Raw genomic sequence first — 11,856 nt, 5'->3', positions numbered from 1 at the left:
ACATGGCCGTGACCTCTCCACGAGCTCCTCTCCATGCTGTAGCTCTGCTCACCCCTGGTTGGACCGCCTGACCAAAGCCCTGTTCTCAGTTAAACCCAGCTCTGGAACCCCGGGTGGACTCCCGAGCACTGAACTTGGCTGCAGAAAATCTCAGGCTGCAGATGAACCCACCTGAAAGGGTACTTGACCTTGATGGACAATCCCACACCAGAGACCCCGGACCTCATCTCCTCTCCCCTCGAGCCCCCCACCACACTGGCTTCCATCCTCAAATAAATGTCAGATTATAGAATGTGGATGTGTAACACATTCATGTGGCTCAGTAATAAAAATTTAAAATGGGATATATGGTGAACTAGCTCCTTCCCAGTCTGTCCCCCTCCCCATCGCTCTCTTACCTCCTGCTCTCTCCTTCCCCATTCCTGGTGCGCACACCCGCACACACACACGCGCGCACACGCATGCACGCCCCTGTGTGCCCACACACTCACAAGTAATCGCTCTTATTAGTTTCTGGTGTATTCTTCCAGGCTGCTTTAATGCACACACAGGCAAATACAAATGAATATATGTGATGTGTAAGGTACCAAATTCTCTCTGTATCTTTCCCCACTTTTGTTTATTTGGATGCAACACACCGCAAACTGCTCTGCATTGTGCTTGTCTCTCTAGGACATTCTGTATTGGAATGATTTCCACACCAGGACAGAGGGAGCTTCCTCAGGCTTCCGTGCAGCTGTATCGTTCCCCGCTGTCTGGTGGCCGAGGGCTACTGATGGACAGGTGGGGCGTTTCCAGCACTTTGCTACTACACGGTGACCGGCCTGGTACCTGCATCGCTAGGCGTGAATATTAGAGTGTGGATGAGATTGGTTCCTGGAGGGGCGCCTGGGTGGCCCAGTCGGTTAAGTGTCTGCCTTCGGCTCAGGTCATGATCCCAGGGGCCTGTACTGAGCTCCCTGCTCAGTGGGGAGCCTGCTTCTCCCTGTGCCGCTGACTCTCCCTCTCTTTGTGCGCGCGTGCTCTCTCTCTGACAAATAAAATCTTTTAAAAGATTTTATTTGTCAGATAAATGGCTGGTTCCCAGAGGTTTTGTTGACGCGACCCATGCTGCCAGACAGCCCTCCGTAGGTGCTGGGTAAGACGGCCCTCCCAGCACGGCGAGCGACAGTGGCCGATGGCTGTCAGCCTCGCCACGCAGACTCTCGTCACCCACTTGGGTCTTGGACAATCTAAGGAGAGACGTACTCTTTCCGCAGACCTTTCAAACGTCACTCCCCAAGTCTCTCCCCGGGCCTCCTCCTGTTCTCCTCAGGCCCTCCTCCTCCGGGAGAGGACACCACTGTCCCCTGGTTTGCTTAGGGGCTCGCGTCTTCTCTCACTTCAGCAGCCAACTCCGACCCCCCCGCTTCGCAGCCCTCCTTGACCACATCATCTCCCCGGGCAACACCAGCGTCCCTTAAAGGGTCTCCCGGCCTCCCCACTGCCCTCTGTCCTCCAGGCGCCCCCGGAAGGCTCTTTCTGAGTCCAATGTCCCATCAGTCCAAGCTGCCTCTTCAAAACCCTCAGCGCTTCCACGGCTGGAGTGAAGCCCAACTCCCAGCCCCATCCGGGGTTCTCAGACCCCTGCGTGCCACCTTCACGTCCCCCCCCCAACCCCGGTGCTCTTTCCCTCCGGCTGGCTCTTTCCCTCCAACTGGAGCCCTTCCAGCACCCCCCGCCCTACCCTCTGCCCCCTCTGTTCCCTCCCCTGCACGGCTCTGTCCAGGTCTGTGTGCGGGGTCTGGTCAAGTCTGGGGTCCCAAACAAACCGTCTCCTCCCGGGTGAGCAGCCTCACGGCCGGGCCGGAGCAGGAGCTGCCGACTGTAACCGGCCTCAGTCTCTGTGAGTCACTCCCACCCCATCACCCCACTGCGCTTGGACCTGAACTGGTTGTTTGCTTGCTCTGTGTCTTGTGCACCGAATGTCAGCCCTTCTGGGCGGTCTTGGCCAGCTCTCCCCACTGTCCCGCCCCCAGCGGGGATGGGGGAGGGTCGGAGGGCCGCCTCAGGGCTGGTGACCCGACTGACTACGGATTCCCTTCCCATTCACAGGGCCCCGTGTCCACGTATGAACTTAGAGCAGGTGGCCACCTCCTGTTCAGGCTGTCCCCTCAGTGCCCTGAGCCTGGTGACTCACTCCTCCACTGGGGTTGGATCCTTCCCCTAAGGGGATTTTCCCGTGGGGGGAGGAGGGGGAAGGACAGGGAAGTTCCTGAAGTGGAACCCTTGAGGGTAGCACAGCCTGTGACCTCCTGTCCCTTGTGCGCCTTCTAGTCCCCTTTGAGGCCTGTTCCTCATTCCTCCTGGAGCTCTGCCTGTCCAAGGGGGTGGGGTGGGGGTGGGGCAGAGGTGGGGCTCTGGGGTCCTCGCCCCCCGCCCGTGCTCTGAAGACCCCCACCCCTGCAGCTACAGCCAGTCTGGGGTCCTGGCTCGCCAGCCTTTCCTGTCTTTAGGTCTATCAGGTCAGCCTGGGCAGAGGAGTCTAAAGCTGGTTCTGGGCGCCTTCACTCCCTGTGGCCAGTACTGAGGGGGAAGAGTGCACTGGCCCTGGCAGCCCTAGCACCCCCCGCCCCTGCCCCCGCCCCTCACTCCCCAACCCCCACTCCTGCTGCCCCTGTAGACCTGTGGGCCCAGCTGAGTGGAGGGGGAGGAGGATCCCAGGTCCCAGTCCCTGCTCCCCACTGCCAGGCTGATCCAGCCCCTCCCCCTCCACTGGAACTGGCTGAAAGGGCCCCCAGAACCCCAGATGCCACCTGTGGCTCTGTGGGGCCCCTCCCTCAGCCGTGTGGAATGGAGGGGGTCTGGTCCTTAGGGACTCGGCTCCTCTCCAAATCCTGGACCAGGTGAACTAGTGTGCAGGTGAGCTGGGCCGTCTCTGGAGACAGACTGTGCGGCTCCTCCGACCACAGCTGCAGCTTTGTAAGGTCGGTTCCAGAAATAGAAGGGTAGGTTCCCACTGGGTCCTGTGAGTGAGCTTGAAGGGACTGTCTGAGGTCCACCCCCTCCTCCCCCCTCCTCAGAAGGTGTGTAGGGGAGACCAAAGGGGCTTATGGTCCCCTGTTTACAGGTAAGGAAACTGAGGCACAGAAGAGTAAATGACCGGCAGGGCCCCATAGGCAGAGCCGGCCCCCAAAGCTCAAGGGGGAAGAGGCACCATAGGCTGGACTCACAGGGGGTCTGACACAGATCCTGGGAGACAGGATTTCCCAGGCCCAGGAGGCTGAGAAAGTCACCGCTGTCCCTTCCTGTTCCCCAAATAAATCACTCCAAGCCACTTTGGAAATCAGTTTTATATTAAGCTATAAAAACTCAGACCCTGTCCTGAGTACATATGTATAAAAGCAGTACTATCAAAAATAATATTAACAACATAAACCACACGAATTTCTACAAATGTACAAAGGCCCTTGTGCACCATTTACATGGGCCAGTTCCTGACCACAGTACCTGGAAAGTGGGGGGGTGGGGGTGGGGACAAGCCCAAGGGCACTGGCTCCAGACCCCATCTCAGCAAGCTCAGGGGCACACGGCTGAGACCCGCCCTAAGGCTCAGGGGGCCTCGTGGGTCAACAGAGGTCTAGGCAAGTTCCTGGAGCCACGTTTTCCCGGGGTGGGCTAAGGCACCATTGGGGGCTGGAGGCCAGGGGCAAATCATGCCCCGCCCCCCACAAGCCCACGCCCTACACCTGCCACCTGTGATCACATCAGGGTCTGTGGCAAAGTGCCTGAGGTTACAGGTGGGGTAAGGCTGCTAATCAGCTAACCCTAAAACAGGGGCTGATCCTGTATCATCTGGGTGGGGCAAAGGTCAACAAAAGGGTCCTTAAAAGTGGGGGGGGGGTGCAGGAGTGGAGGTCTGAGGTCTGCAGTGTGAAAAGATTTGACTGGCTCCTGCTGGCTTTGAAGATGGAGGGAGCCACGGGCCAGGGAATACAGACAGCCTCTAAAGATCAGGAGAAGCAAGGAAAATCCCCCCGGAACCTTCCAGAAGGAACCAGCCCTACTGACACCTTGGCTTTAGCCCATGAGACCTGCGTTGGACTTCTGACCTCCAGGGCTGAAAGCTAAGTTTTGGATTCAACCACCACGTTTGTGGAAATGTGCAAGAGGACACTGACCCAGAGGCCAGGGGGTCAGAGGTCAAGTCAGCCCTGCCCAGACCTCAGGCTGACTTCCAGGTAGAGGTCCCACGGAGGGCCCCCGCCTATCCCTGCGTGGAAGACCCAGGAGGTCCAGGGTCCAGATAAGAGTTCATTGTTTTCTTCTTTCTAGCTCTGCCTTCGCTTCCGAGGACACACTGATCCCCACTCACTGTCCTGGGCCAGAGGAGGCAGGATGGGCAAGGCTCAGCACTTGGCAGCTGGGAAGGTGCGCAGGCCAGCCACGAGGAGGACAGTTACGACTGTGGAGGGGCCCCCTGGATGGGAAGTAACCCGGGATCTCTGGGCCACTCTCCCTCCTGGCTCCCCCCTTTAGTACACACACGATCAATCGTCATTTACAAGGAGTTTCTCGGGGATGAACTCATGGCCTCCCCACGATCGCGCCCCTGCCCGCATGGGCCTATCCAGTCCAGCTGCCCAGGGGCTCACGCCTTAGCCAAGGCTGGGCAGAAGCAGCAGCAGGAGGCATGAAGCCTGTGGAGGGGCCGTGAAGTGGGGCGGTTGCCCACCAAGGGGGTGGTGTCCGATGCTCGCTGGGGGCTCCAGAATAGGCCAGGCCGCAGGGAAAGCTAACCGACCTTTATAAGTGAAAATAGGGGCTTGGAGGCCTGGTGCACCCCCACGCTGACGTCCAGGATGCTTCGGATGCTCCTGACCTCGCTGCTTGACAAGTTGCCCTTGATGGCCAAGATGGCACTCAGGTGGCCTTTGCTGGTGAGGAGAGCATCCGTCAGTCCAGGCTCGTCCCCAACACCCCTACTCATGCCGCTTCCCAGCTCCCCAGACCCCTCGCCCAAGCCACAAGGGCCCTGCAGCCTAGCCCCTGCCCACGAGGGGGTCGAAGTCTCCTTTCCCCACCGTGCTCCAGCAGCCCTGGACACTGGTCCTTCCCTAGAGTGCACCAAACACCTGCTGCCTCAGGTCTTCGCACTGGCTGTTCCCCCTGAAATGTTCTTCCCCATGCTCCGGTGACGAGCAGCTCCTTCTCACACTTTGGGCCTCAGTGAAAGTGTCACTGCCCCCGAGATTTCCCATCTCTGAAGTCAGCACCTCCTGCCCTCACAACCTTGCTTAAATAATCTTTACAGCTCATAACTGTTTCTTTTCCTGGTTACTCATTATTATTAACCCTCATTAGGCCGTAAGCTACACAAGAGAGGACTGAGACCTGGTCTGTCTTATGCTTCATTGTATCCCAGTACTTACAACAGAGCCCAGCACTTAGTGGGAAACTACTTAGTAATGGGTAGGATGGGCGGGTGGGGGATGGGCGGTAGGTGCATGAGCGGACGGAGGGATGAGTGGGGGGATGGACAGACGGATGTTTGGGCAGAAGGCGGGAGCAGGTGGATGGACAGATCCATGAATGGGGAGATGAGTGGACGGGTGTCTTACGGGTGGACGGATGGGCAGGGGGATGGACGGGGGGGATCAAAAAGAGGCTAGACTAGGCCGGACTGGGTAGGTCCTCCAACTCAAGACTGCTTGAACTTTCCCTACCACGTCAGAGGACTCCGCCTAGACAGAGTCACCCTAGCTCACCGGATCGTAGGTTGGGGGGTAAGCCTCCACTCTGATGACCCCCAGGCTGACCCCAGGCGTGGACCCCAGCTTAGCAAGGCTTCCAGCAAGTCCCTCGTGTTTCTGCTCTCGATTTCCCCTCTAAGGGGCAGTATCAGATCAGGCTAAAGGCATGGACTGTGGGGCCAGGGGACCTGGCTTTGGCATCTTGGCTTTACCCCTGGCTAGCTGTGTCACCTCAGACACCTTCCTGAAGCTTTCCAGGCCTCCTCTGCAGGGTGGGAACGAAAAGCATCCCCTTTGTAAGGCTGGAGTGTGCTTCCAGTGAATGCGACACTGTAAACGTCTGAGCACAGTGTCCAGTGCTCGGCCAGCCCTCCGCCGGGGTTACCAGCTGGGACTGGAATCAGCCCCGCAGCCCCGCAGCCCCGAGACCAGATCCCCCAGGCTCTGGCCAGCGCCAGCAGGGCCTTGCGGACAGCGCTGTCTTGCGGTGCCCTGGCTCTCACCTGAAGTCGGGGTACCAGGTAGCATAAGTGGCCACCTCAATCTTGATGGCACTGGGGTCCTGCAGGCGGATAATCTCGGCGAGCTTGGGGAGGGCGTGATGCAGCCAGGTCGCCGAGGAGCCCTGCGGACATAGGTCTGGTTGGAGCAGGCCGCCCCTTCCCGGAGGGGCCCCCTGAGGTCCCAGAGGTGTCCAGGTCAGAACTGCTCCAGTGGGCGGGGGTAAGGGGGGGGCCCTGCAGGACTTGGGGGAGGGGCAGGCAGGAGCCTACGCACGTTCTGGGCGCAGAAGCGCTGGATGGCGTCGTCGTTGGCCAGGATGTGCCCGGCCAGCTGCTGCTGCTGCTCCACCGTCTTGAGGACCAGGCTCCGCTTGCTGAGGCGGGTGATGTACTCCTTCACCAGGTGCAGGTGCACAACCTCCACGAGCTCCTGGAAGGGAGAGCGGGCAGGGCCGGGTGAGCCGCCGCTGGCGGGGAGCTCACCCCCTTCCCTCTGAGCCCCGAAGCTGGGAGTCCAGGGAGGGGCAGAGGCATATGTGCGCTCGCGTGTGAGCGTGCGTGTGTGTTTGCAGGTGTGCCTGGCACCTGTGTTAGGGTGCGTGTCCAGACCGTCCCCATCCCTCTGTCCCCCTCCCCTGCCAGGCCCAACCCCCAGCCCAGCACCGCCTCACCTCCCGGAAACAGTCGAGCAGCTCCGAGAACTCGGGCAGCCTGTCGGCCACGGTGGAGAGGATTTCCTCCAGGGTCTGCTCCGGGGCCGCCCAGCGGGTCTGCGTGAACTTCTTGAACAGCGGCTGTGACGGGAGAGAGGCAGGATGTCTGGTCACACCCCACAGACACACGCACGGCGACACACATACAGCCTGGTGCAGGGGCAAGGGGGGACCCAAGGACTCGGGACCCCGAGGCACCGGGGCGGAACTCGGGCCCTGTTCCCAGACCAGAAGCGGAGACAGGGCCCCTGCTCCCATCTCTAAGGTCAACCAGCTGCCACTCTGGGGCCGGGAGGCCACCTGCCGGCCTCGAGGCCTTTTCCTTCCCCTCGCTCTGAAATAAATAAATTCTTGCATAAATAAGGTCTTGTGCTTGGCTGGGCCTGTGAGGACCTGTGCCAAGTCATCAGGGGTCACCGCCCGGCCTTCACGCCCGGCTGGTTACGCATAGCCTTCTGCCTTGGGCAGTAGGGACAGGGCAGGCTCCCGTGGAAAGCAGGCAGGGAGGGCCTACTCCTTCCCTCCGGGGACCCCTGCCTCCCTCTCTGCTAAGGGAGCCAAGGGGTTTCTGTGGACTCCTTGGTCCATGGCAGATGGGGCCGCGGCTGCCAAAGGCTCTGTGCATCCCCGCTGGAAGGGAGTCATGGGGCGGGGATGGGGTGCAGACAGGTCTAGGGACAGCGGGAGAAGGAATGCACAGGCCTGGGCTGAGTCTCTGTGCGGGGAGGGGCACGAAGCCTCCTCTGCGGGTTCCCAGCCCAAGGGGCCCCTGTGAGGCCAAGCCCAGGCTGAAGGGGTGGGGACAAGGTCAAAACTGCTCAGTGGCCCCCGTCACCTGGGCCTGCGTCTGCCATCTCCCCCTTCCCGGTCTCTCCCTTCGTCTCCCCGCCAACGCTAAGCTCGGCAGGCTCCCTGGGGAGGCTCCAGTACCTTCAGGTCCCCAAACAGGCGCTGGAGCAGGGTGTCAAAGCCGTGACTCTTGAGCTCACTCAGGGGGTCCAGCAGGCGGCCCGGGAGATCCTGTGGGTTCTGCCACTTGTGCTCCACGGATGTCCTGAAAGGACACAGACGGAGCAGAGAGATCACACCAGCCCTGTCCAGACCAGAGTCTCCCACCCAGAGTGCCCACTGGCCCTAAGCCAATCTTCCTAAACCCTCTCCCCACTGCAGAACCCTCCGTGACTCCCCCTTCCCTACGGAAGCACGTCCGGACCATGCCATCCCTGCTCTGGGGGGCGGCGCTCAGGCTTCCCACCCCCAGGAACACCTGCCACCACCTGCTCTTAATTCCATTTGCCTAACGGACACGGCCTCCGCATCCATTTCCTAGGGGCCCTACAAGAAACAAATAAGGCATAGAGCCTTTGCGTGAATGCTTGACCCAGCAGCACCTGAAAGATATTTGCTGCCGCCCCTACAGACCTTACAGACCCCATTCCTCACAGCCAGGTGCTCCGTGATCCCGGCTTTGCTTGGGCTGGGCCTCCCCTCCCCCTCCCAGCCAATGGGCAGGCCCAGGGAGTCCCGCTCCCACACACCCATCGGAGCACCCTCACCCCCTTACCGGAGGGACAGGCAGTTGTTGATGTTGGCGATAACATTGCCCCTGTAATTTCTCAGCTGTCTGCCTCTCTCCAGAAAGTCATCAAAGGCTCGCTGGTAGCTGGTGAAACCGGAAGGGGCACATGCAAGGCCCAGCACAAACACTGCGACAATAGCAGCCTTGGGCCTGCCTCCTACCCTGTCCCGCCGCCCCCCCCCCCCCAAAGGCCTAGAGAGTGCGTTTCCGATTAGCAGGCTCCCAGCAGCCCAGGGAGGGGTTGCCAGCCCCTAAGCATCGTGTAACTAGCTTGACAGGCCAAGGTCAGAGGAGCCAAGGACCCTGCAGAGCTCCTGCTGCCCCTACTCCTCCCCTCAGATCCTTCTACAGCAGGAAGCCAGGAAGGGTGTAGGGGAGTCAATGGGTAGATGCAGGAGACCCCGGAGGCGGGGAGAGAGGCAGCCTAGAGAAACGGAGGGCTGGAGCCCCCTAGCACCAGGGCCAGGGAGGCCAGGCCTCAGTCCTCCGGGGGGCATCGTCTTTGCAGCTGGGGGCTTCCTGCTCCAGGCAGGATCATCTGAGGCTCTCAGGGCTCGGGTGGAAGGTTTGGGGAGGACGGAAGGACTCCTGCTCCTAGTGACAGACACTCCAGAGGCAGGAAGGGGACGCTGATGTAGCTTGGACGCGAGGGAGCACAGGTGGCTCTGAGAGAAGTGGCCACAGGGACCACCCCCAGCCCCCCACCCCTGCAGGCACCCGCAGGTGACACCCACCTCCTCAGGAACGCAGCCAGCTCCAGCAGCAGCACGTGCTTTATCTGCATGCCCAGGTCCAGGGTGATGCTCTCGGCCTTGGCCTGGCCCTGGGAGATGATCTGCAGGGGGGAAGGGTGAGCTGAGACCAGGGGAGGGGAGGCGCTGGCACAAGGCGGAGCGGCGCTCAGAGCGGACACCCGCAGACACGCACACCGGGCGGCCCGCAGCACCTGGATGATGTCGATGGCCAGTTCGCTGTGGCAGTGGCCGTCCAGCCTCTGGGGAGCCACATCCTGGGCCCAGCGCTGTGACTCCAGCTGCAGGGCGCGGGCCATCAGCTCCCTCACACTGGCCTGGGGGCGGGAGAGGAGGGTCAGGGCAGCGCAGAGCCCAGCGGCCCTGCCCACACCGGAGTCCCTGTCAAGCCCCTGGCTGGTGTCCCGCCCAACCCTGAGCCTCCCCGAGCGTCCTTCCTAACCGGCCCTGGCCCCGGCCCTAGCGCAGCACGGACTCACCACCTCGTTGGACAAGAACGTGGCCTCCAGCAGCCGGATCTGCCGGGGGGGCAGAAGGCTCCCCAGCTGGACTCTCTGCAGCTCTCCTGCCAGCTTGGGGCTGTTGATGATGTCACTGAGGGCACAGGGGGGCTGGCGTGAGGAAGACTGCCCCTGCCCAGCACCGCGGCTCATCCAGAGCCCGCCTTCTTGGCCTCTGTCTCTGTCGGCCCCAGAACTTGATGGCCCTCCGCCCGCCCTGCTTCTCTGTCTCGGCTGATGGGGCCGGATCTGCTCAGCTGGGACCCTCTCGTTTCCCGCCATCCCCTCCTACTGAAGCAGATCGGCCTCGAGCCACGCTGCCCAATGCCAAGCACCACCATCTCTCGCCTGGCGGCAGTGGGGACCCACTCTCCGGCCCCAGCAGCACTCCCTTCGCCCAGCAGACCTGACAGCCTTGGGAGTCCGGCCCCCTCCCTGCCACAAGGCCTCCAGCTCCCACAGACAAGACTGGCCGCTGGATCTCCACCCTGTCCCTACCCCATTCCCTCACTGCACTCCAGGCCCCCTGGCCTCGGGTGTCCTGCCTACCCTGCACCAGCACCCCCTGGCCGGCCCTGCTGCCCCCCGAGGGCGGGTCAGCGCAGGCAGGAAGGGCTGCCCCACCCCAGCTACTAGTTCTTGTGGCGCCTGTGTGGGATCCGGGAGCCCCAGGGACGGCCCAGCCCTCCCTGGCACTTCCTCGGGGGCCTTTGTCTGCCTGGACACTCAAGAAGGGGCCTCTCGCCCTTCTCCCAGCCTGGCTGTGCTGGGGACCCTTTCCTCCCTGTATTCTGGCCACTCCGGCCACACAGGGCTCGACGGCAACCCGTGGGACTCCCTCTCTCCAGGACTCTGCCGGGCTGGCCTCAGTTTCCTGCTATGCCGACCCCAGTGGGCCCCAGGCCCAAAGGCCTGAGGTCACTGGGACAGGAAGACTGAGGTGCAAATGCCCAGTATTTCCTGGTGAGTCAGAATAAGCTAAGAAAAACTGGCTCCCGACTAGCCAGTTTCCCTGCCCGCAGCCCCTGCCCTCCGCCAGTTTCCCTGTGCCCTGCTGACTCACCCACCAGCCCCGCGGCGCCCTCCCTCTGGCCCCTTGCTGGAGGCTGAGCCACCAGCAGCATCCCGTGAGACCACTGGCCACCCAGATGTGTCTCCGAGGCCCTTAGACGCTTCTCACAGTCTGTACCTCCAGGCTTCCTGCAGACTTTATTCTGGGGGCTGGAGTTGGCCCGCACAGGAACCCCCAGCCTCTGGTGCCCTGGGCATTTCCACCCAGCACCGCACTCCTCAGGGAGCATGGGTAAGTGACAGGTGTGCTCAGGACCCCAGGGGGTCGGGGTGAATCAGAGGGTGCCTGAGGCACTCTGTTGGCAGAGCCAGCCTCCCACCCAAGGAGCCCTGGGCCTTGAACCCAGTTCTGCCTTGGGTTCACCAGGTGACCCTGCACAAGGGCCACAGGGCCCTGCTCTGCCCCTCTTCTGTGCGGCCTGGGAGCGCTGGGACGCCCGGGCACTCTGCACAACTCCCAGGTGTCTGCGCTCAGCCCCGGGCGCTGCAGGACGGCTCCCCGGGTTGGGAACAGCATCCTCCCTCCACCGACTTCCAGGCCTGCCTTCTCCCCTCCCCTGCCCGCCTCTCTTCCTTCCCGCAGCAGAATTTGGTTCCTCTTCCTCCTGCACCGCCTCGGGGATGGCTTCCTCCACGTCGTCTCCTCAGGGCCCCTGCTGGAGGCTCCCAGCCACCGCCACCGCCCTTCCTGCTCTGGATGGTGCCCCGCCTCGCCCCCTCCTCAGACTGGGAGCTCGGGAACGAAGGACGAAGTCCCTGCCGCGCCCCGTGCCTCAGTTTCCCCTCACTGTGGAATGCGGCTGAGGGTCCCCGGCGCAAAGCGCCCCGAGCGCCGGCCCCGCTCCCACCCCCGACTCCGGGGCCCGAGGCTCCCCGCGCTCACTTGGGGTAGAGGTTCTGCACCCAGACGAGCAGCATGTAGGTGTCGCGCTCGCACAGCTCGAACTGCGCCATGGCCGCCAGCTGCGCCGCGAAGTGCTCGTGGTAGCTCTCGGCGTAGGCGGCC

At 62.1% G+C, this 11,856-nt stretch overlaps 1 protein-coding gene across 1 annotated transcript in view; it reads right to left on the bottom strand.

The window, feature by feature from the left end:
- Window positions 1-3,314: 3,314 nt before the first annotated feature.
- Window positions 3,315-11,856, bottom strand: part of TNFAIP2 (TNF alpha induced protein 2) — a 10,410-nt gene continuing 1,868 nt past the window's right edge. Inside the window, exons 4-13 of the mRNA XM_059372165.1 lie at window positions 11,734-11,856; window positions 9,759-9,873; window positions 9,474-9,596; window positions 9,262-9,362; window positions 8,513-8,611; window positions 7,879-8,002; window positions 6,907-7,029; window positions 6,510-6,665; window positions 6,236-6,357; window positions 3,315-4,916 (exon numbers count right to left, since the gene is read on the bottom strand). Coding sequence (XP_059228148.1) covers window positions 4,775-4,916; window positions 6,236-6,357; window positions 6,510-6,665; window positions 6,907-7,029; window positions 7,879-8,002; window positions 8,513-8,611; window positions 9,262-9,362; window positions 9,474-9,596; window positions 9,759-9,873; window positions 11,734-11,856 — 1,228 coding nt within the window. The 3' untranslated portion in view covers window positions 3,315-4,774. The remainder of the gene's footprint in view (window positions 4,917-6,235; window positions 6,358-6,509; window positions 6,666-6,906; window positions 7,030-7,878; window positions 8,003-8,512; window positions 8,612-9,261; window positions 9,363-9,473; window positions 9,597-9,758; window positions 9,874-11,733) is intronic.

This window comes from Mustela nigripes, chromosome 13, assembly GCF_022355385.1.
Source record: "Mustela nigripes isolate SB6536 chromosome 13, MUSNIG.SB6536, whole genome shotgun sequence".
Classification (NCBI taxonomy): Eukaryota; Metazoa; Chordata; class Mammalia; order Carnivora; family Mustelidae; genus Mustela; species Mustela nigripes.
This window is presented reverse-complemented; position numbering and strand designations above follow the sequence as displayed.